Source organism: Agelaius tricolor, unplaced genomic scaffold (assembly GCF_023055355.1).
Source record: "Agelaius tricolor isolate 1412-34295 unplaced genomic scaffold, bAgeTri1.0.p SCAF_23, whole genome shotgun sequence".
NCBI lineage: Eukaryota > Metazoa > Chordata > Aves > Passeriformes > Icteridae > Agelaius > Agelaius tricolor.
The window spans coordinates 5,014,881-5,039,778 of record NW_027269283.1 but is presented as its reverse complement, the minus strand read 5'-3'; the positions used below and the strand labels follow the sequence as shown (position 1 = coordinate 5,039,778).

General features: G+C 46.7%; 3 protein-coding genes across 5 annotated transcripts in view; 2 read left to right on the top strand and 1 right to left on the bottom strand.

Annotated features, from left to right (window-relative positions):
* The first annotated feature begins 6,298 nt into the window (after positions 1 to 6,298).
* On the top strand, positions 6,299 to 15,778 carry TTPAL (alpha tocopherol transfer protein like). Of its 3 annotated transcripts, none has more exons than XM_071446857.1 (5): positions 6,299 to 6,422; positions 7,864 to 8,316; positions 9,040 to 9,233; positions 11,015 to 11,125; positions 11,860 to 15,778. In XM_071446857.1, exons 2-5 carry the CDS (start codon positions 7,878 to 7,880, stop codon positions 12,133 to 12,135), a joined length of 1,020 nt encoding a protein of 339 aa, XP_071302958.1. In that variant the 5' UTR covers positions 6,299 to 6,422; positions 7,864 to 7,877; the 3' UTR covers positions 12,136 to 15,778. The 3 variants fall into 3 exon arrangements, with proteins under 3 accessions (XP_071302958.1, XP_071302959.1, XP_071302961.1); XM_071446858.1 differs by having other exon boundaries at positions 6,356 to 6,453; XM_071446860.1 differs by lacking the exon at positions 6,299 to 6,422 and adding an exon at positions 6,492 to 6,515.
* A 331-nt stretch (positions 15,779 to 16,109) lies between these two features.
* Positions 16,110 to 24,244, bottom strand: SERINC3 (serine incorporator 3). Its single transcript, XM_071446856.1, has 10 exons — positions 24,101 to 24,244; positions 23,463 to 23,624; positions 22,819 to 23,012; positions 21,998 to 22,077; positions 21,175 to 21,312; positions 20,184 to 20,353; positions 19,377 to 19,467; positions 18,804 to 18,981; positions 17,758 to 17,985; positions 16,110 to 17,044 (listed from the first exon to the last, which is right to left on the bottom strand). Exons 1-10 carry the CDS (start codon positions 24,137 to 24,139, stop codon positions 16,906 to 16,908), a joined length of 1,419 nt encoding a protein of 472 aa, XP_071302957.1. The 5' UTR covers positions 24,140 to 24,244; the 3' UTR covers positions 16,110 to 16,905.
* PKIG (cAMP-dependent protein kinase inhibitor gamma) overlaps positions 23,921 to 24,898 on the top strand; it is a 35,144-nt gene continuing 34,166 nt past the window's right edge. Inside the window, exon 1 of the mRNA XM_071446865.1 lies at positions 23,921 to 24,046. The gene's annotated coding sequence lies outside the window, so the exon portion shown is untranslated. The remainder of the gene's footprint in view (positions 24,047 to 24,898) is intronic.

The following is a 24,898-nucleotide window of genomic DNA, read 5'->3' as shown; positions in this document are numbered from 1 at the left end:
AGCCTACAGGCCATGTCCCATGTCACAGGAGGTGGCTGCTCTGAGGATTGGCCTTTGACACACAACTTCCCTTACATTGTTTTTAAATACAAGAGCTCTCTGTGCCTGCAGCTCAGCCTAGGGATGATTTCCTGGAGAGCTCCATCTCCAGCTGAGGAATCTTTTCATCATGTCCAAGCAAAGATCTGTAAAAGTGGTATTTTTAGGTCCTTTGGCCACCATGAAATGCATTCTTTTCATATTCCTTATATAACTTCCATCTGAAAGAGCCAGCAGGCTTTGGAGCCTTTTCCACAGCTTTCATATCTTAGTGTGTGGGGGGGGGGGGGGGGAAAGGCAAACAAGTTTTATGGCCTGCATATCATCCCTGACAAAAGCAACTATTGCTGCTATTAAACTCACAAGTGCACACACAGGCACAGATAGTCATGAACACCAAGAGGCAGCAGGGACAGCTCAGCAACGTGGCACTGCTGAGCCAGGCAATTCCATGTGCCAGGCTGGCCAGTTCCCCCTGGGCTTAATGCAAATATCAACAACCAGCTGGGGAGCTCAGGCCACACGCTGCACAGTCCTTTCCACCCACAGAGGCTGCAGGAGGAATGGTAAGGTGTGGGTATGTCTAAAATCCCTCTCCCCATTCCAAACTGAGGTGTGACTCTGACAATCATAAACGTACCTAGCGCCTGAAAAATTGCCAGCCAGGCCAATAAAAATGGCAATATATTGTCAGCTTCGTTATGTGAGAGTGAGCAGGAGAGCTTGGCACAAACAACCCTGCAGTCACAACCTGCAGTTGTGTCCTGGGAGAGGGAAGAGGCTGCTGGGACCAACAGAGTTCAGTTCAACCCAGTTCAAACCCAGGGGAAGAAGAGCTCTGAGTCTAACCCAGGGATAGAAGGTGGTTTGGGAACTGCATTTCCTAGGCTTACTCTGGCTTTGGATCTGGAGTGATGCCAGGCTTGTCTGATCATGGCCAAAACCTTCCAGAGGCCTGAGGGCACCCTAACCTGGGGTTTAGTTGTGGGTTACACAAAGCCCTGGGCTCTGTCTCCACTCCTGCCCCTCCCATCTGGTGGCTCTGCCTGGCTGGAACCTGCAGTCCCTTGGGACCCCATGGATTCACAAAGACCAGGGACCCCTTGTGAGCCTGGGGAACCCTACACCAGAGGAGGGGTCTGGAACTGCTCAGGGTGCAAGAAACAGCACAAGAGCTGCCTGAGGGAATGCCTGGACAGACACTCAGCACAGAAAGCATCCCAAGTCAGACAGGAATTCCTCTCTGCTGCTGCCAAGCCAGGTGTCAGCACTGGCTGGAACAGGACATGCTCCCCCTCACTGACCGGGAAAGTCATTACAATAAAGGAACCCATAATACTCTTCTCCTTTCCAGGACTCCCCAAAACACCACTGTGCCTTAAAAACACATTTTAATTAATCCTGCTGATGGGTTACTTACCATTAACCACTGACATGGAGCACACTGGCTCAAGCATATCCTGGAAGCCACTCAGAGCTGATTTGCAGGGACAAGCTACTCAGAAAAAAGCTTGAGGGAGAAGCAGCAAAGAGAAACCTCAGTGCCAAACACAGAATGCCTGACTCAGACCTACAGCACTTCCAGCACAGATAAAGAACAACCACTGGGATCCTTGCTGCTGAGTGGGTTTTAGCCCTCTCTTAACCATATTCTGAGGTGTGGGATTAGAGTGGCACTTTCTCACCTGGGAGAGCACACAGGAGACCTGCTGTGCTGTGCACCCATTGAGGAGGCAGTGGAGACAGCTCCAGCATTCCAGGCTCTTAATTTTCTGTTGAAATCCTACTATTTATTGCATGCAGCCCCTCCCATCACAGTCCACCATGCAGCTGACTTCCTTCACCCCAAAGAAGTGCAAAGATATCACTCAGGGGTTACTCTAAAACCCATCTCTGCTTCATGGGCTTCTGATGAACCCCAGGCTGAAAGCCCCAGGAGCTGGAGCACCCAGTCCAACCTCATTCTACCCCTGGAAAGTATCCTCCACCATTTACCAACTGGTTCCTTGCAGGAGCAAACCTGAGTGTTTCTGACAGCCTGTGCCAGCCATGGAGGGGCTGCAAGGAGCAGCTGCCAGGGACCCAGGGCAGCCCCATCACAGCCCCTTTCAAGGGTTAATCCTGCCAGGGACCCATCCTGCCTCTGAGACAGCTGCTCTCCTTCCAGAAAAGCATTCTCCATCATGAAAAGCAGTGAAAGGAAATGCTCAGTTCAGAGCAAACTGGGCGTTGGACTAGATGACCTTTAAAGGTTCCTTCCAACCTAAGTTATTCTGTGATTCTATAAAATTAAACTGCAGAAATCCTGTAATATTTAAAGCATTCAGAGGTCCTGCCAAGCACATTCCTCACCAAGCTTTTGCAAAAACACTGCTCATCTTGAAGCTGGTGGAGCCAAGGAGAGGGGAAGTCTTCCCTCAAAGCCTGGGCTGGGTAAGGCTGTGTGTGTGTGTGTGTCCCACCACACACTGGCCTTTCTGGGGGTCTATCAGAACCTTAGCACAGCTTTGTGTGCCTGGGTGGTGATGCCTGCCTGTGTGCAGCTGCTCTGCCAGCAGATGCTACAGATTTGTGTGCATTTGCACATCCGTGCCTGTTTCCATAGCTGTGTGTGTGGGTCTGGTGTGCCATCTGTGCATTGGAAGGGCATGAGCAGGGATGGTCCCCTGCAGCCCAGTGTGTGCTGCTCCCAGCTGAGGCTCCCATCTGTGAGATCCCCTCCTCACACCACCTCACACAGGGTGACAGCAGGCATGGAAGCCTGTCCTGGAGGATGCACACTTCCAGGCTTTGAGGGGAATACTGGTGGTCATTTAGGGAATATTTTCTTAGTCACTTCATCCTCTGAGCACAGAGGATTGTATCACAGGCAGGCACCATGCCTGGAGCCTGGCATGGCCCTGCCTTAGTAGGAACTGCTGCTCCCCTCCAGCCCTTCCCATTCTGCTGCACTGGTGCAGGAGGAGCAGCTCAGGTTTGAGATGGGAGCCCTGGCACTCAGGCAGACCTTGTCCAGCCCTGCAGCATGAGTGGCTCTCTGCTCTGATGCTGTTACCCAAAAAGGTTCTGTAGTTTGTGGGGCTCAGAGGTTCCACCTGCAACCCAGGGACCAGAGCCCCTCCTGGACTGAACTGCTCCCAGATTATCTTTATGACAGGACTGTTAGGTTTGCACAGTTTAGTGATTTAATATCAGTTTAAAGCCTTCTCTATGAGCAGTGCTGTTTGAAGTCATGCTCTCGCTTTTCAGCCTCAGCTTGCCAAGACTGTAAAACGTTTATTGCTAATGGTGGAAAAGCTTAAAGAAGCCAAGATAACTTTCCCAGGCTGGGTATTAAGACTGGGATAGGATAAGTAAATAAGTGAAGAGTATTACATGGACTTCATTAAATATCAACCAACACCAACAGCCACTCATTTATAACACAACGGCAGAGCATGGGAGCACCCAGAGAGCTGAGAAAGGCATGAATCACATGTGATAGGAGAGATGAACATGAGAAGGGCTGGATTCCCCATGGGGCTCAGGGTGTGGTTCCCAAGGTCACAACACAATTCCTGATGAAAACTCCTGCAAAGAATGCGGGTTTGGACCTGATGGAGTGGCAGAGTTGGTGGGGTTCATCTCCTCTCAGCTGGGAGGGTTGTGGGCATGTGGTGCAGCATGTCCTTCTCCCTTCTGATGTGGTGGACAAGGACAAAACTCTCCTTTCTAGGAAGGAGAATTTAAATTCAGGCTACAGCTATCACATCTCCTGGGACTGTCAGTTCCTAGATGTTTGTTATCAGTTTTTAGCTTTTACTTCCTTATAGACAGGTTCTGCCTTTACTGGTTTCTAGTCACAGGATGCCAACACCAGGAAGAGTAAATTACAGAAGCTCTTGCTACAGTTCCTGTGATTTCCTGTGCCAGCATTTTCAAACTCCCCCAACAACTTGGCTTGATGCTTGAACCCCCTCACTTCCATTCAGCACCCACTGCTCTCCAGTTCAACATTCTCCACATAAAAAAAGCTGAGGTAAGGCAGTCACTTCATTTGGGGGCAATCACCAGATTATATTCCACTCCCAGCTCTTCTTCACTGTGCAATATCCTCATTTGTACTTTCCTTCATCATTCTCTCTCACCTGCCTAAAGCTTTTCCTTCTAATTTCATTGTCCATATCTCTCAATTGATTGTTACTGAGTCTCCCTTATCTCCTGCCCTCCTTGTTCCCCAAAACAGAGCTTCATTCCCATGTCACTCCTTTCAAACATCCCTGCTCACTCCTAACACCCTGTTGCAGCAGCCATTAACCAGTCAGGACTGGAACTGTCACCTCCCTGCTAAATTTTCCTCCCTTGTTTGAGAGGTGCAAATTCCAATCAGATTTTGCAACCTTTAGCATAAATTCCTGTTTGCAGCTCCAGTACTTCCCAGCTGTTTGGTGTTTTGAAGGCTTTTCTCAGATCAGCAATTAGGTGGATCAGGTGATCCAGGAAATTCTGTCATCCCTTCAGCTGGGAGGCCACAGACCCATGTGCACAGCACACCCCTGGGACTCCAGGTCCCACCTGGCTGCTTCTGTCATGTCTCTGTGCAGGAGGAGCAGGTCTCTGTGCCCAGGAGCTGCATGAATGCAAATGGGAGCAATGCAAAATCTCTTGTCCTCCTGAGGTCCCTTCCAACCTCATTTATCCCAAAAATCTGCTGGAAAAGGCACAGAGCAACATCACAAACAGGCCCAGTTTACTCAGATCCAAACTGGACCCAGCCTGACAGGTTGCACCCAGGTCTGGGTTTTTACCATGAGCACAGGCTGGAATGAATGTGCTCCTCTTCCCTGGAACAGCTCTGTGCAGGTGACACTGGTGACACACTCCATTTGTACCCGTGCTGGCATCTCTCTTACCAGGCACAGCACCACTGAAACATTTTCTACTTTGGAAGGGTGACCCCTTGGCAGAGAAATAAATGAGAGCTGAACCTTGTAAGCTGCAGAAGGGCCCTGGCTCCCACTGTGGGCTCCTGGGGCTCCCACTCTTTGTCCAGCTATCCTCGACTCCCTCTCCTGGCTGAGAAGGCGGCTTACAGCGAGAGAGGAGAGAGAAACCACCCTGCAGGATGCTGAGCCTTTGCAATCAGCCTCTCTGGCCCTTCAGCTCTGCGGTTGAACGTGGCATTCCCCCTCCCCAGCGCTCCCTGTGTGCCCTTTGCATTGCAGCAAACCTGGGAGGGACCAGCTTTTTATTACAAATTCCATGCAGACAGACCAGGCATCACCTCCTGTAGGGATAATATAGTTTTCTGTTCTGTCAAAAAGCAAACCAAAGCCAAACTACCCAAAAATTCTCCTTTTATTAACATTTAGTCCTTCTGTTGTGGTTTAAATCCAGGATACAGCCAGGACATCTTTCGGGCCCTGTTTCCATCCAGCTGTGCTTGCCTGGAGCCTGATTTGAGGCTGCCCTAGCTCTGGTCAGTGATCCCACACCAGCTCAGGCTGGCAGGGACAGGCCCTGGGATACGTATTTGTATAGAAAATATATAGGATATATTTGGTTTTATATACATATGTATATATATATATATATATATATATATACACATTTATTTATTTATATATATTTATATATGTAAAAATAAAATGCATTTTTATATATGTGATTATATATTATATATAATTAGTATATAATCTATAGATGATATACATCAGTATACTTGCTGTGTTATATAATTACATATATTATATAACAATATTATATATTATGTACACACATAACATACATATTTTCGTATGTACATGTAAGTGTACATGCAAGTGTATTTAAATGTGTATGTATACTTACATATGTATATATATACATATATATACATAATAAAAGTGTATTTCATACATAAGACACTCTATACATATAAAATGTATTTTACAAGTGTAAAATGTATTTATAAAACGTGGTTTATAAAATATATGTATTATTTACATATATATATTTGTGTGTAGATATATGTGTATATGTGTATACACACACACACACACACACACACACACGTATCTATGCACATGTATGTGTATATATATAAAATTCTGCCTTCGGCTGGAGGCAGTGGCTGCGGTTGTCATAGAGGATGAGGTGGCACTGAAGGGCAGGTGTCCCTTCGGGGAGCGTCCCCGAGCCCCCCTCTCGGTGCCCGGAGCAGCCGCCACAGACGGAGGCAGCCCAGATTTCAGACCCAGCCCGAGCCGCACCGGCACCGGCCCCGCCGGAGGCTCCGGGCCCTTCCCGAGGCCGCGGCCCCACCCCGGGGCCATGGCGCAGGCGCGGCCCCCGCGTCACTTCCGAGCGGCCGGGGCCGTTCCGGGGCGGCGGGGCCGGGACGCGGCTGCTCCGCGGGAGCTCCGGTACGGGCAGGCTGCGGGGCCGGGAGCTCCGGTACGGGCGGGCTGCGGGGCCGGGCGCTCCGGTACGGGCGGGCTGCGGGGCCGGGCGCTCCGGTACGGGCGGGTGCGGAGTCTGGGAGCTCCGGTACGGGCGGGTGTGGGGCCGGGCGCTGCGGAGTCGGGAGCTCCGAGGTTCCAGGTGCTGCGGTACGGGCGGGTTCGGAGTCTGGGAGCTGCGGGGCTGGAGCTTCGGTTCGGGCGGGTGCGGAGTCTGGGAGCTCCGCTACGGGCGGGCTGCGGGCCCGGAGGCTGCGGGTCCCGGAGCTCCGGTACGGTCGGGCTGTGGGCCCAGGAGCTGCGGGACCGGGATCTCCGGTGCAGGCGGCCTGCGGGGCCTGGCGGGCCCTGGCAGCCCCCTGGCCCCTGTGCCCCGGTCCGGCGGGGTTGGTGCTGCCCAGCCCACGCCGTACCCCGCGGGTACATCGCTCCCTAGGAGCGGTGCCGGGGGCCGTCCCTCGCACCTGGGGAAGGGCAGGGAGGCACTGAGGGCTCTGTCAGTGCAGGAGGAGGGCGGCTATGGTGACAAGTGTCCCTGTGGCGGGCGGTTCCGTGTGATGTGCTGGGGGTGACTGAGTGCCAACAGCTCAGCAAAATAAAGCCATGTTTCTATTAAAATAAGGCACTGCTAGCCCCAGGTCCAGCTAGAGGAATTATGGCAGGCTCGTGATTTTCTAATTTTTACTCATCTCTGTCCAGTTGTGACTGGATTTAGAATTTCAGCTCCCAGGTCAGACATATTGACATCACACTGAAAAGTTAGAACTAAATTAAGATAGCCTCAGTATCCATGCAGTGCTGGCGTAAGAGTCTGCAATTTTCTTACCTGCTCATCCAGTCTGTGCAGTGTAGCCATTTCTTATATTCCTGAGTGCTGCTCCTCCTGAGTTGCCCAAAACATTCCCCTGGGCAGAGGTGTTGGCATGTGTTTGCCAGAGAAGTTAAGGAAAACACCTGGCTGTCTGGGCTTAGGTGGGGGAGCTTCTCAGAAGAGAGTGTAATTCAAGCGTGAGAATCATGAGAAACTGGGATCTTTGCTTTGCTTTAGTTTTCAACTGCTTTAGATTTCAACTGGGCATAGGAAGTAAACGTTAAAGTAAATTAAAATTCTTTGCTTTGCAGTGAAGGTGTGTAATTCTGTATTTTAACTTTAATTGGTTGGGTTTCATCCAAGGTAGCACTCTACCTGCTAGGTAGGATAAAGAGATCAGAGTAACTTGCACTTTCTAATCCTGGTAGGAGAATTAAAATGAACCTTGTGTCTTGGCTCTAGTGCTGGTTTTGGAAAGGAAGCATCTTCAGTTAGGAAACAAGAGGGATACAGAAGATAATAAATATGTAAACAGTCACTGTGGTTGTAAGTCTGTGGGTTTGTTTGTCAAGTGCAGCACTTGTTTTTTGACAGATTCCTGCTGCATTATGTCAGGAGAGAGCGACTGCACCAGGACAAGTCCATCAGCGGGGTCTCCATCAGACAACGAGCTCCTGCCAGACCGGCCAAAGTATGTCTGTACCCTGTCTCCTGACCTTGTTACCAAAGCCCGGGAGGAGCTGCAGGAGAAGCCTGAATGGAGGCTCCGTGACGTGCAGGCCCTCAGGGATATGGTGTGCAAGGACTATCCCTCCCTGGGGACCTGCCTGGACGATGCTTTTTTGCTGAGGTTCCTCCGAGCCAGGAAGTTTGATTACGATCGAGCTCTTCAGCTCCTGGTGAACTACCACACCTGCAGGAGGACCTGGCCAGAGGTGTTCAGTAACCTGAAGCCATCTGCAATAAAGCCTGTCCTGGAGTCAGGCTTTGTCACTGTGCTGCCTCACCGGGACCCGCAGGGACGTCACGTCGTCTGCATCCGCCCAGGTACTCAGTCCTGAGTGTGTCCGTTCCCCGTCCTCGAGGTGTGTCTGGGCCAAAAGCCTGTTCCCTGCTCTGCTCTGAGCAGTGCTGACTTGCACAGACTATGTGGGCTCTCTCAAATTTGAAAAGCTGACTGGGGAAGGGACATGCTGGTCCTTAGCCAGCATTATTCCAGTTCCTTTTCCTGTGTCAGCAATAAGTGCGGTCATGGCAAAATGAAAATGCAGTGAGGTGGGTCGATGAAATTTTTCAAGGAAATATTTCTCAAGGAAAATTATTATGCAGTCCCTCAAATTGAAATAGGGCTGTGGGCCTACCCTTAGAAGCACATAATGTTTTTACAATAAGCAGAGAGAGAAACCTATAGCTCTGACTCCTGTGTAAATTATCAGAGTCTTTCATGTGCTTTTGGTGCTGCCAGGCTTGCTGTAAATTTCTCTCCATTCATTCTCCTCTTTTCCATTTACCTGCCTTCTTTCTGAGCTGAAACTGCTATTAATGAGCTGTGCTGGGTGGAGAACGGGGTTCCTAAAACCATTGCCTTTGCTCCCTGAAGTAAACATGAGTTGCCATTTACCTCTTGCTTAAGAAAAGCTGCTCTGAACTAGAACTGTGGCTATACAGAGTAACTTTTGAGTCCAGGAGAACAGAAAATCAGTTTTTTGGAATGTGTATTGTTAGCTTATCTTCACTCTCCGACTTACCATCCCTGTCTTGTAACCTCAGACAGATGGACACCCAGTAATTATCCGATTACTGAGAACATTCGTGCCATATACTTAACCTTAGAAAAACTCATTCAGTCCGAAGAGACCCAGGTGAATGGAATTGTAATCCTGGCAGACTACAAAGGAGTCAGCTTATCTAAGGCGTCTCATTTTGGTCCTTTTGTAGCCAAAAAAGTGATTGGAATTCTTCAGGTAAGACCTGAACTGGTGGGAAAATAAGCTTGTGCATTGTAAATGACTGCTGCTGTGTGTAGAGTTCTTGACTATGTCACTGCAAATGTCATCATCTTGGCTTTCCCTAGCAGAGTTAAACAATCTCTGCCCAACCAGTTTCTCACACCCTTACAGCCAATTTACCTCACTTGCCCCTTTTTTTGACTTTTGAATACCTAAAACTAAATTTGCATTAGAAATGCAGACTTTGAGTTGGAACAGACAAAAGCAGTTCTGTTGGGTAGTGGTAAGGAAGAAAGAGAGCAGAGAATTATAGTTAGAGATGAGACAGTGAGGAAATTGCCTGATATTTAAATGGTTCCTGTCAGCTGAGATGGAGCCAAGCATGGGGCAAGTGGAGGTTCCAGCTCAAGTACTGCTGCAAAAATGTTAAGAGGACTTTTGAATGGGTGTGATTTGAGGAGGATTTCCATCCATGCCCTGAAGGCAGAGGCTTCTTTAGCACAAGAGGCATAATGAAAACAGCTCTGCCTGGATGTGTAGAAGGAAGGTGTTGGATTGCAAGTTAGAGCAAGGGTATAAACACGGTGAAGCTGGACAAAATGGGAAGGGGAAAGGACTCAGGAGTAGCATGGCCAAAGTGGCTAAAGGTCTGATGATTTCATTTAATGTTGATACAGTCTGGAGGAGTGAGATGAGAAAACTTCTCTTGAATGGGTTCATTCCATCATTACTTTTGTTCTGGCCTGAGCTGGTTACGTCCTTTACTGTATCCATGGGATCAGGAAGGATAGGGTGAGTCAGGGGAGTGTAGGAGATGAGACTGCTGAGTTAAGGAAGGCCTTTATAAGAACTCAGTCCTTTACATTATGATCTAAATGTATCATTTAACTGTAAGCCCATAATTAATTTGTACAAACAAAGCCATGGGTGTCCTGCTGTTCCTACTGGAAGATATTCACACAGCAATAGCTGGACTTGGAGAAGGACATAAAGGTATTGTGGAATATAAATGTGTTGCATCAACCTTGCTGAGCTGCAGCTCCTGTACAGATGAGGTAATTGACTGATGTTCCTATGGAGAAAAATATTCCAGCAGTGCCTCTTGTCTGCTTTTCACTCCAAGCACTGACTGATTTGTATATGTAGAGCTTGTTATAGAGAAAAGAAACCTCACTGAGTCCTTAAGTGCTGATCATGAGCTTTTGCCTATGAAAAATATTTCTGCAAATAAATTTCTGCAGCAAAAATCCCATAATAAGAAGTGCTGCAATAGTGTTGTTTGAACTGGCCTGTATGGGAAACAGTGCTTCCTAGTGATATTTGATTCCTTCTTCACATAAAAACACATTTTGGAGTATCTTGGGCACCAAATCTTGTTGGATGCTGTTAGAAGCAGCCTGCTCTGGCATTGAGGGTGGTGCCCTCCTCAGGAGCTGCAGACATCACTTGGTGGCTGCATCCTTACCAAGGCTGGGAATACCCAAAGGACAGGGGTTATCTAAGTGTTCTTGTCAAGGGAGATAAACATCAACATTAGAAATGAGGATTTACTGACAGCAGTGTATTTTTTGATGGTTTTCTTGTCCCTTGATTTTGTTTTTATGCTCACAAGATGTCATCCTAGGACTGCTCTCTGTAACAAGCTGAATTTCTCTTGTATTGGTTTATGTTGGTACCTCAGATTAAAGTTGGGGAGCCAGTGGGTTGTGCTGGCAGTCAGTCTCAGAAAATTTTAAAAAGAGAAAGATGGCAAATGTTTTTTAAACTGCATTATAAAAATCTTCTTTACCCTTCAGGATGGATTCCCCATTCGAATAAAAGCTGTTAACATAATAAATGAGCCTCGTATATTCAAAGGCATTTTTGCAATCATCAAGCCTTTTCTGAAGGAAAAGATTGCAAACAGGGTAAGGATCTATGTGATTTTAACATTAATATCAATGTTTGTCAGTTCCTTGCTTGGCCATTCTTAAGTAAAAAAAAAAAAGAAAAATGATAATACTTGACAGTTAGAAAAATGTTGGTGCCATTTTACTTTCTGCTTTAAATTTTAAAAAATACACCTGTTGAGAAAATTCTCTGTGAGACAGAAACTTCGAGGAACTCAATACTGGCCAAATATTAATATGGAACTTTAGTACAGATGCTCTGTATCCAGGACATTATCCCTGTGGTTAATTATTTGGCCCAGTAGCACTTAGTTCATGAGGTGGTGTCACAGGAAAACTGTGTTGCCCCTTCCTTGCTCTTTTCCCTTATGCAAGGGTCCTGTGTGGCACAAGTGTCCTCTCCACAGGACTGTGGTTGCCAAGGATGATTTTTTTTTGTCCACAAGGATAAGTACTTTAAATCCCATGAGTGAACTTGGGAATGAACTGAATATGAAACCTGAGCCCAGGCACATGTCAAGTCTGTCTTGTTGGGATTTAATCTGCACAAGGTGTGGATTTTGTCTCAAGACTTCTCTCACTGGTGTGTCTGAATGCACCTGCCCCCTGTTCTGTGCTGCCACTTGCCCATGAACACATCACTTCTTAAAGTTGTTCTTTAGCTCAAAATAAGCTTGTTAGCTGACTGTTCCAGCAGTTTGCTGCAAAGTATTTGATGTGCACTTTAAAAACTCTTTTGCTTTCTCCTTCAGTTTTTTCTTCATGGCTGTGATCTGAATTCCCTTCACCAAAACATTCCTCCAGTGATCCTTCCTGAGGAGTATGGTGGTACTGCAGGCAAGCTGGACATCTCTGCCTGGAATGAGCTGCTGCTGGCCTCTGAAGAGGATTTCCTGTATGATTTCTCAGAGCTGGTGCTGCCATGTGACAGCTCTCCCCATGAGCTGCTAGTGAGTGGGGATGCAGATGAAAAGCAGTGTGATGATTCCCTGCGAGGGATGAAACCTCAGCTCTATTACTGTTACTAACAAACCACTGGAGGGAGAGGTTTGCCAGCACAGTTAAGATCTGCTCTGCTAAGGGATGTTGTGAACTCTGCCTTACTCCTAAACCTGCAGTTTAGGGACACACTGCTGAGGCACTTTACACTGTAGAACCAAAGGAAGCTGGAGAGGGCACAATGGGGGCAGGGCAGAGTTCGAGGAGGGTAAAAGCAAAGAGCACAAGTTATGTAGAAGACTTGAGGCTCATCAACCTCTGTGTGAATGGTGCCAACTGGCCTGTTCTTTCTAATGATAAAGGGAAAAAATTATTGCAGGTAGGTAAGCTTGACAATTTCTTGTCCCCACCCCACACGGGTGAAAAGTGTGGATGATTTATGAGCTTTGTGATTATCTGGTCTCTTCCCCTTCTGCAAACACCAGTAATGACAGACTGGTGAAAGAAAGAAAATGGCTTTTGAACCCTGCAAAATATAATTCTGTAGTGAAGATTGCTTAAAACCATAGAAGTCTTAATTTGGCCTGTCCTCTGTCATGTGGTTTAGATTGTGAGTTGGTGTTTCTGAAATATCTCAGTGAATATTTCTTTCAAATTAATACAGAACAAAATTTACTCATGAATACCTGTATGGAGATCATCTCTTAAACCTCTTCATAGTTGGAGGAACTGTGACTGATGGATTTACTACCATAGCATCTATACCAAGGTTTATACAGCAGATGCAATCTTCATTTTCAGAAAACAGCATGTTTTTCAGATCATTGAATAAGGCTTTTGATTGGACAACAGCCTCAAATAATGAGGTTCAGGACCAAATAAAAGAAAGCTGTGTCAGCCACTTTCCCACATTGACAGTTCTTTTCTGCTTGAGATAAGGAATTGGATAAGTACCTCATACCCAGAATGTGTGAGGAGGTTTTGTAGCAGTTGGCATGTGATGTATAGAAGGCAATACTTCATGTAGGACAGCAAGGTGCTGCTTTAGCTTATTACTTTGGGCTGAATTTGAGTTTTAAGTCTGTGAAACCAAATGCAGACAGGCTTTTTAAAAGCACATTCTTAAATTTCCTGATATTGTAGCATTTTGTTCACTGTGCTTGTCAGCTCTTCTGTGAAATGTTACAACTTGGTTTTTAACTTTGTTGACCTCTTTTGTCTTTGGTTGTCATGTTCCTGTATGAAGTTAGACTTGAATCATCTCTGTGATATTTACCCATAACTTGTATGCCTGTGCTTCTAGGTCTTTGTCTAGAGACAGAACTAACATTGATGTCAAACCAGGGTAAGATACCTGTGTCTGAATAAGCTGTTCCCACTCCCCAAGTTAATTTTATTTAATGGTCTTCACTTAACTCTCAGCACACTCTTTGCACACATTTTTCTGCACTATAATGGTGTGGAGATAGGAAACCTCACGAGGACGAGGAAAGCACAGTCTGTTACTTCAAAGTGAAATAATTCACTATTTGGTGGAAAAGACCATCCCTTCTAATTGGGAACTTATCACTAGAGCACTTTCTCTGGATGAAATCTTGATTTAGTGCCAAATGTGATTATAGGCACCAGTTACGTTTCTGTAAATAGAAAACTAAATTATCTTGAGGATCTCAGACACTCATTTTTCAAAGTGCCAAACTGTTTTGAATGTCTTTCTTCCTCTTAGCCCCCATGCAGCATGACTGCACTGCCAAAAGGAGACTTCTGTAATGACTTCCTGACCTGGCAGCAGACCTCACCCTGGAACTAAGGGGTGGCAAATGCCATACCTGTCATCCTGACATTGTAAAGAGACTGGGTTCTGAAAAGGGTAAAACCATGAAGCTTTTTTTCTGTGTGGCAGTTCAGAATCTATAGGAGCAGCAAACTCATCACATGAACAGTTGTAGATTAAAGGTGGGAAGAGATTAATTTCCCTCAGTGAAAGCATCTCGTTTTTCTTACCTTTACAAGTCAATTTTAACTCCTCTTTGGTAACTATTACCTTTAGTGCAGGGAAAAAACCAACTACCCTTTTCATCTACTTAAGGTAAAAGAGTACTGCTAGACAGCTCCTCCTTTGTGACCAGAATATGCTCTCTGTTTTGCAGAAATTAATTCTGTTTTTTGCCACCTAGAAGGCAGTAGCACACAGCACCAGGACTTGGACAGATCAGTGGCTGCCCACACTGCTGAACTGCTAGAACAGAGTGATGCCTCTGTTGTTTTAGTGCCTCTTAATTTCAGTCCCAATGTACCACTGAGAAAACCAGAATGGACCATTAGAGATGAAGGCCTCACTGATAATCTTTCCTTAATTATGTTGCAGGGTTAGAAGTGGGGGTATAGTGATTGTAGGAACAGCTCCTTTCATCCCCTTATGTAACTACTAGAGAGGGAAGTTGGATATTCAAAATTCAGTTTAGTGTCCTTCAAAAAGAAATAAACCTAGTGGTGTTCAGCAGAAGGCTGAGGAACCTCTACAAAACTCACCCTTTTTCAGGCTTTTATATTTTCTTGCATGCCTTCAATAGTAGTAGGCAGACTAGATCCACCTCACCCTCTTCTTTCCTCTGCTCACTAAGAATAAAGAATATGATTTAAACATAATAAATGAGGTTCTAGGGTTGTGCTGGGTTTGGCTGGGGTAGAATTTTCTTCACAGGAGTTGGTGTGTGAGTGAGCAGCCATGGTGCTGGCTGGGCTTAAACCACCACAACTGCCAATGCTGAAAAATGCCAGTCTTGTGCCTCCAGAATTTCTTTTTCTTAAAGCTGGCTTCTGGGCAGTGGATGTCAGGATGCTGAATTAAGCCAGGCTTTATCAGGCATCTTTTATTTCTAATTTGCTGTTCCTTGGCTTTAGAACTGAGGCAGGAATTTTTGCTGTGTCTCTAACCCTGAAGTCTCTCTAAGCAGTGCTTGGCATGTCCTACAGAAAGCACAGCTCTGGCTTTTGTGTGCCTGGCTACAGAGCTGAGAATGTCCTTTGAGCTTTAGCACTTAGTAGCAAAGACATCAGTTTGTTCCCAGAATTTCTCATGTTTGGAAAATAAACATTTGTGTCATGTATAGCATCTCCTTATCTGCAAGTTAAGAGAATAGCTAGGAAGAGCTTATAGGAGGGGTAGTTTTTTTGCTTGGGGGTTGCTTGGTTTTTTTGTTTTTACAGCACTACAACCAATTTTTTCCTTCTTCCCACTTGAAATAACTTTCTTTTCCATGCTTATATATGCCTTTTCCAGTACATAAGCCATCCCTGCCAAATCAAATAGATAATAAGGAAGGATACTTGAACTGCATTGGCATTAGGTGGCACAAAAGGTAGCTGCAAACTGTACATACAAGTACTTGAATTTATACTCTTGTAAATGGATGTTATGAGCCCTGAGGTATTTTCAGGAACTGGCTGAAGTATCGTTTTTGTTAAATCTTGTATTGTTAAATCTTAAGTATCATTTTGTTAAATTTATACCACTTTGGCTTGAATTAATCATTGTCTTATTCAAATATTCATTTTGCTTTCTGTTTGTGTGGGCCTAGAGGTGTTGGGTGGTTAAGTGTACATCTTATTTTGATAAAATTTATTTTTATATTGCATTTTATAATACAAAGTTGTCAAAAATGTGTAAGTTTATGATGCATGACTGAGTGATTAAACACATTGTAACAACTGCTCATTTGATATTTTCAATATGTTTGTCTTGTGTCATGTTGAGATATTTTATTGTAAATACCAGTAACAACACAGAAGTTCCACATTTACACATAATCACCACAGCACTGCATTAGCAAAATGTGGTGGAGAACAAAAGTTCACTTAAACTGAGCAACTTCAAGGAACAGGATTTGACACTCACAGACTCACAGGCTCACACAAAATACTGTTTGTTTCAAAAAAATCTGTCACTTAGTATTTACTGCACAGATAAAACAACCAGTCACATCCACCTGGAGACTGCATGGGGTATTTTCCACTGGAGAAGGAACTGCTGCTGCTTAATACTTCAACAGAGCTGGGCCACTCAGTAGTTAGTTTGCTTTATTCAAATGAGTTTACAGTGCAAATGCCTTAGAGCCAATAATAATAATTCCATGTATGTTACTTTTATTAAGCATATTGGACAACTGAAACCAATCAATCAATAAGCTCTATTTTCCAACATAATCATAAAGTTGATTAAACTACTCATACACTTACCACTCCATTTGGCAAACATTCTAAAAAAGAAGTTACCACAGAAATTGCCTCTAAAAAAGGGCAAGTTTGTCTTAAAAAGAATTATGAGTTAACCAGTTTTTCAACTTCAGAGTTGTTCTTTTGGTGAGGAATAAGGGTGCTTTTTGCCACAACACAAAGTTAAGTAATTTAAATAAACTTTTCTTGTAAATAAACTTTAGCAGTGGAATGTAGAAATCAAGCAGCATGGCTTAAACTTCCAGAAACTGAAGCATGAGCAGAGTAGTGCATTATGCTGATTATAATTGCTCTTTAAAATATATTACTTCATATCTAACTAAATGTTAACTTCTATTCAGTAGAAGGTTGTGGCTCTTGGACAGAATAGATAAATTCTTTTGTGCTTTGACAGCACAGCTGTAGTGAATTTTTAAAATGCAGTAATAAGATAACCCTGGTAAAGGTTAAAATAGAAAGATAACTGATAATTTTGGTGCTGCATCAAGCATTATGCAATACATAACTGTCTATCCAACTGCATTTTAATACCAACATACGAAACAGTAACTAAAGCAATAAATGAACATTTTGGCTGTCAGCAAAGAGTTCCCCACTGTTGTAAGCTCAGAAGGTGCAGGAACTTAACTGAAGTCTCTATTAGTAAGGACAAGAGGAGCCACTAAGGTCCAGAGATAGAGAAGCAGACAAACCCAGCTGGAGGTAATCTTCACCCACACGGCTGGCCACTTACTTGTCATGGTTTTGAAATCTGCATCAGGGCTAAAAAGTAAAAAAGTCCATTAGCAGACACAGAAAGCACCTCCCCCTGTTCCTTGGAACCTCTCTCATGAATCTGAAGTGAGGGCAATCCTTTGGGGCACTCCAATGCAAGAGCCTTTGTGAGAACACAGTGAGACAACTAAGCCAGCAGTTTCCTGTGGCTCCATCACAGGCTGTGGTTCCTGGAACCCAGTTTTCAAGCCTGCTTGCCCATGCTGATGTGCTGCCGTTCAAGGAGGTATTTGCTAATTTATACCATGTCCTGGGAGCAGTGGTTGTGAGCTGCAGCAGCAGAGGGCACGCCCAAGTGTTTCCAACAGATGTAGGAAATCCCATCTCTGATAAGCAGCACATAGGGCTGTCCCTGCACATCTTTCCCAGGATGGAGAGCCACTAACACAGCAGTTTATAAGTTTGGCTTCTAACAAACTTTGCAGGAGGCCACCTGAAACCAATTCCATGTGTAACCTTCCTGCTACTCCTCCAGCTGAAGAACAGCAGCCACACTTTCTGCCCTTGCAGCTCTGAAGTAGTGCCCTGGAACCACAGCTGCTGACTGTGTTGTGCTGCCTTCTCACACCTCAATTGAGTAACACTAAATTGAGAAGTCACAGCTCTACTGCAGCTGGCACAGAGACAGCCCCTTCACCAGCCTGGCAGGAGGAGGAGTCCCCCATCCACACAGAACCCATCCCCTCCCCTCTGGCTCTTACCTGTACCAGTTGGTGAGTGTCATCATGATGTACAGAGAGGCGAGGAAGAGCATGAAGTGGAAGAAGGTGTAGCTGTACTGGACACCGTCCTTCTCATTGTCCGTGACACGGCGCACCTCGCCCTCCTCGGCCGTGCCACTGCCTGTGCCCACGCTGTCCTCCAGGATGGCAGTGTCACTGCCTGACAGGGTCAGCTTGTTCACCTGGCTGTTGCTTGAAGAGCGGATGCTGCAGGGTGACCCAAACAGAGACGTGGTTAACAACTCCTTTTACAGGCAGCTGTGTTTGATAAGCAAGCAAGCAATAGGCCACAATGAATGTATGGGACTAGCAAATCATCCATTTCGAAGCATAAGGAAATTTCTCCAACTGTTTTCATCCAAGCTTTTGTTAACTTAATTAAACAGCATTCCTAGTCCCAGATCATAGAAAGGTGTGGTTTGGAAGGAACCCCAAAGATTATCTAGTTCCAATCCACCTGCTGCGGGCAGGGACACATTACACCTAGACCAAGTTGCTCACAGCTCCATCCAGCCTGGCCTTGAACACTTCCAGGGATGCAGCACCCACAACTTCTCTGGACAACCATTCCAGTGCCTCATCACCCTCACAGTAAAGATTTTTTTCCTAATACTTAATCTAAACTTACTCTTCCAGTTTCAGTCCATGACCTTGTAAAAGTCTCTCTCCATGGTCCTTGTAGGCTCCCTTCAGACACTGGAAAGCCACAATTAGATCACCCCAACCCAAAACCTTCCTTTCTCCAGGCTGAACAAACCCAGTTCTCCCAGCCTTTCCTCACAGGAGAGGTGCTCCATCCCTCCAATCATCTTGTAACACATGTTGTTTTGTTATCTGGATTGGGCTGACAAGGCTTATCCTCATGCACAAAGCAAAATGCAGATTTATGAGCCACATTTGGCCTCAGGCCTGAGACGGCAGCTGGCTGTGAATAAATGCAGGTACATTTTGCAAAGGTTCAAACAGATTCAAACAAAGGAGGCAAACCCCAATTCTTTACCACTGGTTAGCAGTGCAGATCCTACCTGGAGTACAAGAGGCAAAGGACAAAGATAACCAGTCCAACAACACTCTGGGCATCCCACCACTGCAGGGACTTGGGTGGAGCAGGAGTGGCAGGAGGGACAGTGGCATTGGCTGGAACAGCTGTGGGTGCAGCGATCTGGGTGATGATGTTCAGCAGACTGGGGTTACAGTTTCTTTCTGAAAGGCATTTCAAGGCAGATTAGAGAGATGCCAGCATGTAGCTAAGAAAAGATGACAAGGTAAACTTGCAATTTTTCATTCCCTTTAACTGCTGATCTCTTTGATTCTCCAGAGGCAGAAATTGCCTGCAATATTTTTCCTGCCTGTGAACTAGACTAGAGTACAATAAATAAATAACATCAGAATGCCCTGACACTGTTTCTTTTTTCCCTCCCTATAACACTCCAGTTTTGTTCTGCAAAGAGGCAGTTTGATGGTATCAGTCAAGTCAGGTTTTCAGCCTCACTGGATTTGATTTGAACAGATCAGCAATTCCCACAGAGTGATCTGTAATAACCATCAACCTCTGCTTTCACACCAAAATATGTGAGTCAAGACAGAGTGCTGCTTACCAGGCTCATTGGACATGGCTGCCCAAGTGAGGTACATGGTGTAGAGTGTGATGACAGAGGACTGGAGGAGGCCCGAGCGAGGCTGATGTTCCTGTTCCAAAGCAGAAGAGCAAGCCAAGGTCAAAAGGGCAAGGTTTACCTGGAGTTGGAAGGTTTTACCCCACTACCACAGATAAAACTATTACTAGCATGAAAACCATCGCTACTGGGCTTTGTTCTATGTTTGAAAGACTGGAAGAAATTCCTTAGAGTTATGTAATTTATGCAAAAAGCAACTCAAACAGAGGAAGAAAAAGCAAACCAAATCCTTTTTTTTGTGCCCAAGACTCAGTTACAGGCTGTTACTGAGTTAATCTCAACCTTTTAAAACAATTTTGTAGATGTGAATCTGGCATGTGATTTGAGCAATACCAGTTCAGAATCAAGTAACATGCAACTTTCCTCTTATATTAAACAAGTTTACCCCTAATTTCAAAGCCACAGTATTAAGCAAATAAATCTCCAGCTATTTTGCTACTCCCTAACAGATTCCTCTGTTCTGCCAGGGCCTTCACCACTAAAACCATGCCAGCAGTCCTCCACATGGAAACAAAGTCCAAAACCATGTTAGCTAAAAAAAGCCTCTCTTCAGGAAATGTGTCACTATGTAGTAAAATGGTTTCAGAGTAAGATTTTATTTTTAAGTTGCTAACTAGCATAGCTATGATAGCCAAGTTTTAAAGTTCTTATCTCTGACTGAACTGCTACTACATCCTTCTCACTTCCGTGCTTGGTATGTCAGAAGAAAAGAGCAGAGGAAAGTATTACCTGAACTTTTGGAAGGATAGAAACAATGGACACAGTAATGCACAGGATCATGTTAAAGCTTATGAAGAACTTGTTCTCAGTGCAGGCATCAGGCTTCGTGTAGAAAACGTAGAAGAGAATGACAAAAACCAGGGACAAGGCATAGAACAGGCTTGTACAGGACAACAGAGCTGGGGGGAAAAAGAAAATTTACATTACACATACAGTTTTAGTAGTACATCTGAGATGGCTTAATGTCCAGCTAACACTGCAAAAAGACACTCTTTCTTCCTCACCTGGCAGCCTGGGTGACCAAACCAGACTAGGAGAGTGCATTTTTGTAAGGTATGGCTAAATTTCTGCTTGGGCTCACTAAGCAGCTCAGAGAAAGTGTACCATCAGGGGAACAGGACCTGCCTCTCAGCAGCAGTTTAATTAGTGTAACTGGTATCAGGCCACAGTGGCATAATGAGAAAGTGCTTTTGCACACTTCTCATGGACATTTACCTGCCCTAGATTCCTGTGCTTGAGGTCACCCATTTTTGTTTCCACTCTGTTCTTTGTAAGAAGCTACATAATGCTGTTGCAGCACTCTTAGCTATGAGCTAAGAACCACAACAATTAGCAGTTTGTAATTAGTGGCCAGCTGGGGAGCAGGCACCAAGGCACACTCAGTGTGGCACTGCAGCCACTGTCACAGACACAACTGAGCTCCTGGGGACACAGCAGAGCTCAGGTTTGAAGAGAACCAGGCTCTGAGCTTGCACACACCCTGCAAACCAGGCAAGTGTGGTTTATTAGGACTGTCAGATGTGCTACTCACAAGCCTAAAATATTTCACATTTTATGGAACAAGAAAAAGGAAACACTGCTGCTATTAATTTCAGGAGTTTACAGCAGTGACTCAGGGACACTGTGCAGTTTAATTCTAGGTATGTCTGCAAACCAGTAAATGATATTCTGCAGGGTACTGGCCAGTACAAACAAATTCTTTACAGGCTAAGATTCTTACCTGCATACCAGCATTTGGAATTCCCCTCTTCCATCTTCTCAACCCAGCTCTCATTCCAAGAGTGAGCAAAATCCACAAGTAGAACCAACTGGATAAGAATGAAGCAGAAGGCTCCAGAAACACCAATCCAAAACCAAGCTAGAAAAGAGTGCAAGAAAAAAGGGTTAGCTTTCATCATCTGGATGCTACCTCTGTTTAAAAACAGAAAAAGTCTTGATTATACTGCAAACAAAAAATGAAAAAACCTGAAACTGTAATTAGAAATGCTGTTAATGACTTTGCCTCAATCTAGAGCATGGAAGGAATCCCAGCTCTTCAGGGATGCAGCCAATGCTGGTCAAGCTGAGCATGGGGATGTTCAGCCCAACACATTTTCAGAATGAGGCATCATCTAACATGTGGCATCTTTGTGTACATAAGTGCCATCATGCCACATTTCTTTGAGGGTCAACAACCTCTTCAGGTTTCTCTGATGTGGCCAGACAGTAGAGGTTTCCCACAGAGATTTTTCAGAGACTCTAGGGAAGTATTTAGCAGTTGTCAGTCTCCCAAGTTGCCCCCAGTCTAGTGTCAGAAGATCAGCTCAGTAGTGGCTGTGTCATGAAGTAGAAAATTATTAATAATCAAAACCTATTAGGTTGAAAAGGGATTTCTTATTGCCATAACTTCAGCTGGTCACCAAAATACTGGATGGACCAAGGTACTCCAACAAAGATGGGCAGAAGCTGCATCTTCTACAAAAGAACTTTCAGTATTGCCAATTAATCTGTGAAAAGGATTGACCTTATACAATTCAGAATTCCATGATGAACATCAACTGTACCTCTTGTGAAAGGCCCTTCAGGGATATAAAATGCTCCAACCATGATAGCCACGATGGCAGCTATTTTGAAGAACCAGAACCTTTAAAAGAAGACAGAAATCATAAATATTGGTCTTACTCCACACACAGTGAGTTCCCACACAGCAGTCATGTGCTGCTACATGATCTGTAAGCAGCTTGGTCCTGCTCCAACCAGGGCTTTGGATCATATGATCCTGTTGACCAGGGAGGTCGAGGACTTCCCATCCCTGGCAGTGCTCAAGGCCAGGCTGGATGGGGCTCTGAACCACCTGGCCCAGTGGAAAGTGCCCCAGCCCACAGCAGGGGGTTGGAAGTGGATGGTCTTAAGGTCTCTTCCAACTCAAACCACTCTATAATTTTATGATTCTATGCTTTCCAAAGGTCCCTTTCCAATTAAATGACTCTATGATGATTCAGTCACCCAGCCCAAAACTAACTCAGTTAAATCAGGGAATTGGAAATCAGAAACCAGTTTCTGCTGGCTGGGTCAGACTGGCCTTGAGAATGACCCAATGAGTGCCAGAGGCAGCACAAGGTCAGAAATATAAACCAGCTGCAATCTGACATCTCTATGGAAACACAGAGCACTGCCCTTTTGGTTACCCCACCTCAGTGTGGCACCCTCAACATCTTACATAAATAGGGATCTTTTAAGGAGCCCAAAGCACTACTCTGTACTGGGTCCAAAAGAAAGCTGAAGCTGTCTGTGTATGCCTAAAGGAATTTCCACTGTGCTCAGCAGAGAAGCTGGAAGGAGGAAAGCAGCTGGAGGGAAGGGCAGCCAGCTGGCTCACACATACCCATTGTGTATGGAAGCTCTGGGGTCGTTACTGGTTTTCACTTCTATCATGAGCAGGGAGAGGAGGAAGAAGAACACGGCCATGGCAAAGCTGACACGATAGACAGCTCTGTACCCCACAAACACATCACAGCTGACAAAGCCCTCCAGGTGGGGGATCTGGGTGTGGAGCCCGTCGTCACAAAATCCGGGTATCTGGGTAAAGATAAATTCACATTCCATTGTGAATTTACATTTCATTGTGAATTTATGTCTGCATTTGCAAGGCCTTCAATCAACAAACTTCTGAGAGATCAGAGGAAAAAAAACCTTGTGCTCAGACCTCATTATCATCTGTCTCTCCCCATGTCAACACTCTTCACCCAGGAAGATTAAGATACCACAGCAGCAGGCCTCTGATAACAACTGACAGTCTCCAGGTCTGGTCAGATTTCAGAGACCAGGTACATACTAAAAAAGGAACATTCACAGAATTTGCTGTTTCAGCCAGAAGCCATTCAGTACATCCAGCCTCTTAAATCAGGAACAAGGACACTTGGGTGTTTGTGTCTCACACATAATCCATTCCAAGTAAAGAAAATCAATAGTCACTGGCACAAGTAATGGCATTTAAAACAGTCAGAAAAAGATTTTCCCCCTCCATACCTTTTTCAGCTGCTCTTCCATGCCTGGTGCCAGCATAATGCAGGCAAGCGCAGTGCTGAGGAGGAGGAGGAAGGCATAGATAAGTCGTGTCACTGTCGAATTCTTGCTGTTGGGGCAACATCGGCACAGCAAACACGAGGCACCGCTGCACAGACAGGGAATCTGAAGGGCACAGAAAGGAATAGTAAGGGCATTCCCCTCGAAGCTGACACCTGCGCGTTAGGCGACACCGAGAGGAAAACCCGAGCCGCATTTAGAGACACTCCACTCCCCGCCCGCACAGATAAGCCGCTAATCGGTGTTTTTGTCAGCGCGTTTGCGAACACCCGGAGATAACCGAGTTTATCGGCCCGGGCTGCCCCGGGGCCTCGCCAGGGCGGGCCCCGTCCCCCAGCCACCCGCTTTGGCAAGGACAGGGCCGGCTCCAGCCGGGCACCGCTCTGCTCCGAGGGGCTGGAGCCGCCCCGGCTCCGGCGGGCCCGGGACCGCGCCCGCGGGGACTCCGCGTGGTCCCACTCCGGGCCCGACGCGGGCCGCCAGCGGAAGCACCGCTCCGGGCCGGCCGCGCTCCCCGGGATGTGAGGGTAGGTTCGGGGTGTGAGGGGCAGGCTCGGGGCAGGAGCGGAGCCCGTACTCACCCAGCTGGCCAGCGAGCAGACCCCGAGCACGGCCCCCATGGCGCCGCCGCCGCCGCCCTCCGCCCGCTTCCTGCTTCCGCCCACTGCCCGCGGCCGGGGGCGGTGCCAGTCGGGCTCCGCCCCGAGCCGCCGCCACCAACGCTCATTGGCTGCTTCCCAGCGTGGGGACGGCCGCCCGCCAATGAGAAGGCGCGATGCAGCCCCGCGCCAGGGGGAGGAGCGGAAGGGTCAGCGAGGGCAGGGGCGGGGCGATGTTGTTTATCAACACTTCTTCCGCCTTCGCCGAGGGGAAGGGAGGACGCTGATTGGTCAGAAGGACAGTGAATGGGCGGTTCCTACAGCGTGACAGCCAATGAGTGAGGCCGTTGGGCAGCACGGCAGCCGTTCCATAGCTGCCCGCGGCCGCTGGGGGCGCTCGGCGGTGCCGGGGCGCGCAGCCGTTGCCATGGCAGCAGCGCGGGTGGCGGGCACCGGCCTGCACCGGGGGATTGGCACCGGGCTGGCACCGCCCCGCCCGGCATTGTGACACAGCGCACCGCCTTTCCCTTCCCCTGGGCACCAGCAGCCCGCAGGGCGCCTGGGCGCGGGTCGTGCCCCGGGTGTCTCCGAGCCCTCGGGCCCACGGGGCACGCCCGGCGCGGTGACAGACGTCACCGCCCGGTGAGTGACACCCGCGTCACCGTGACTCACCGGCGGCACCGCCACGAGCGGCATGCCGGAGGAAGCGAGCGGGGAGCCTTCTGCCACTTCATGTTGAGCCTGTGGGGACCGTGGTGCGAGCAGTGGCCGCGGCCCGGG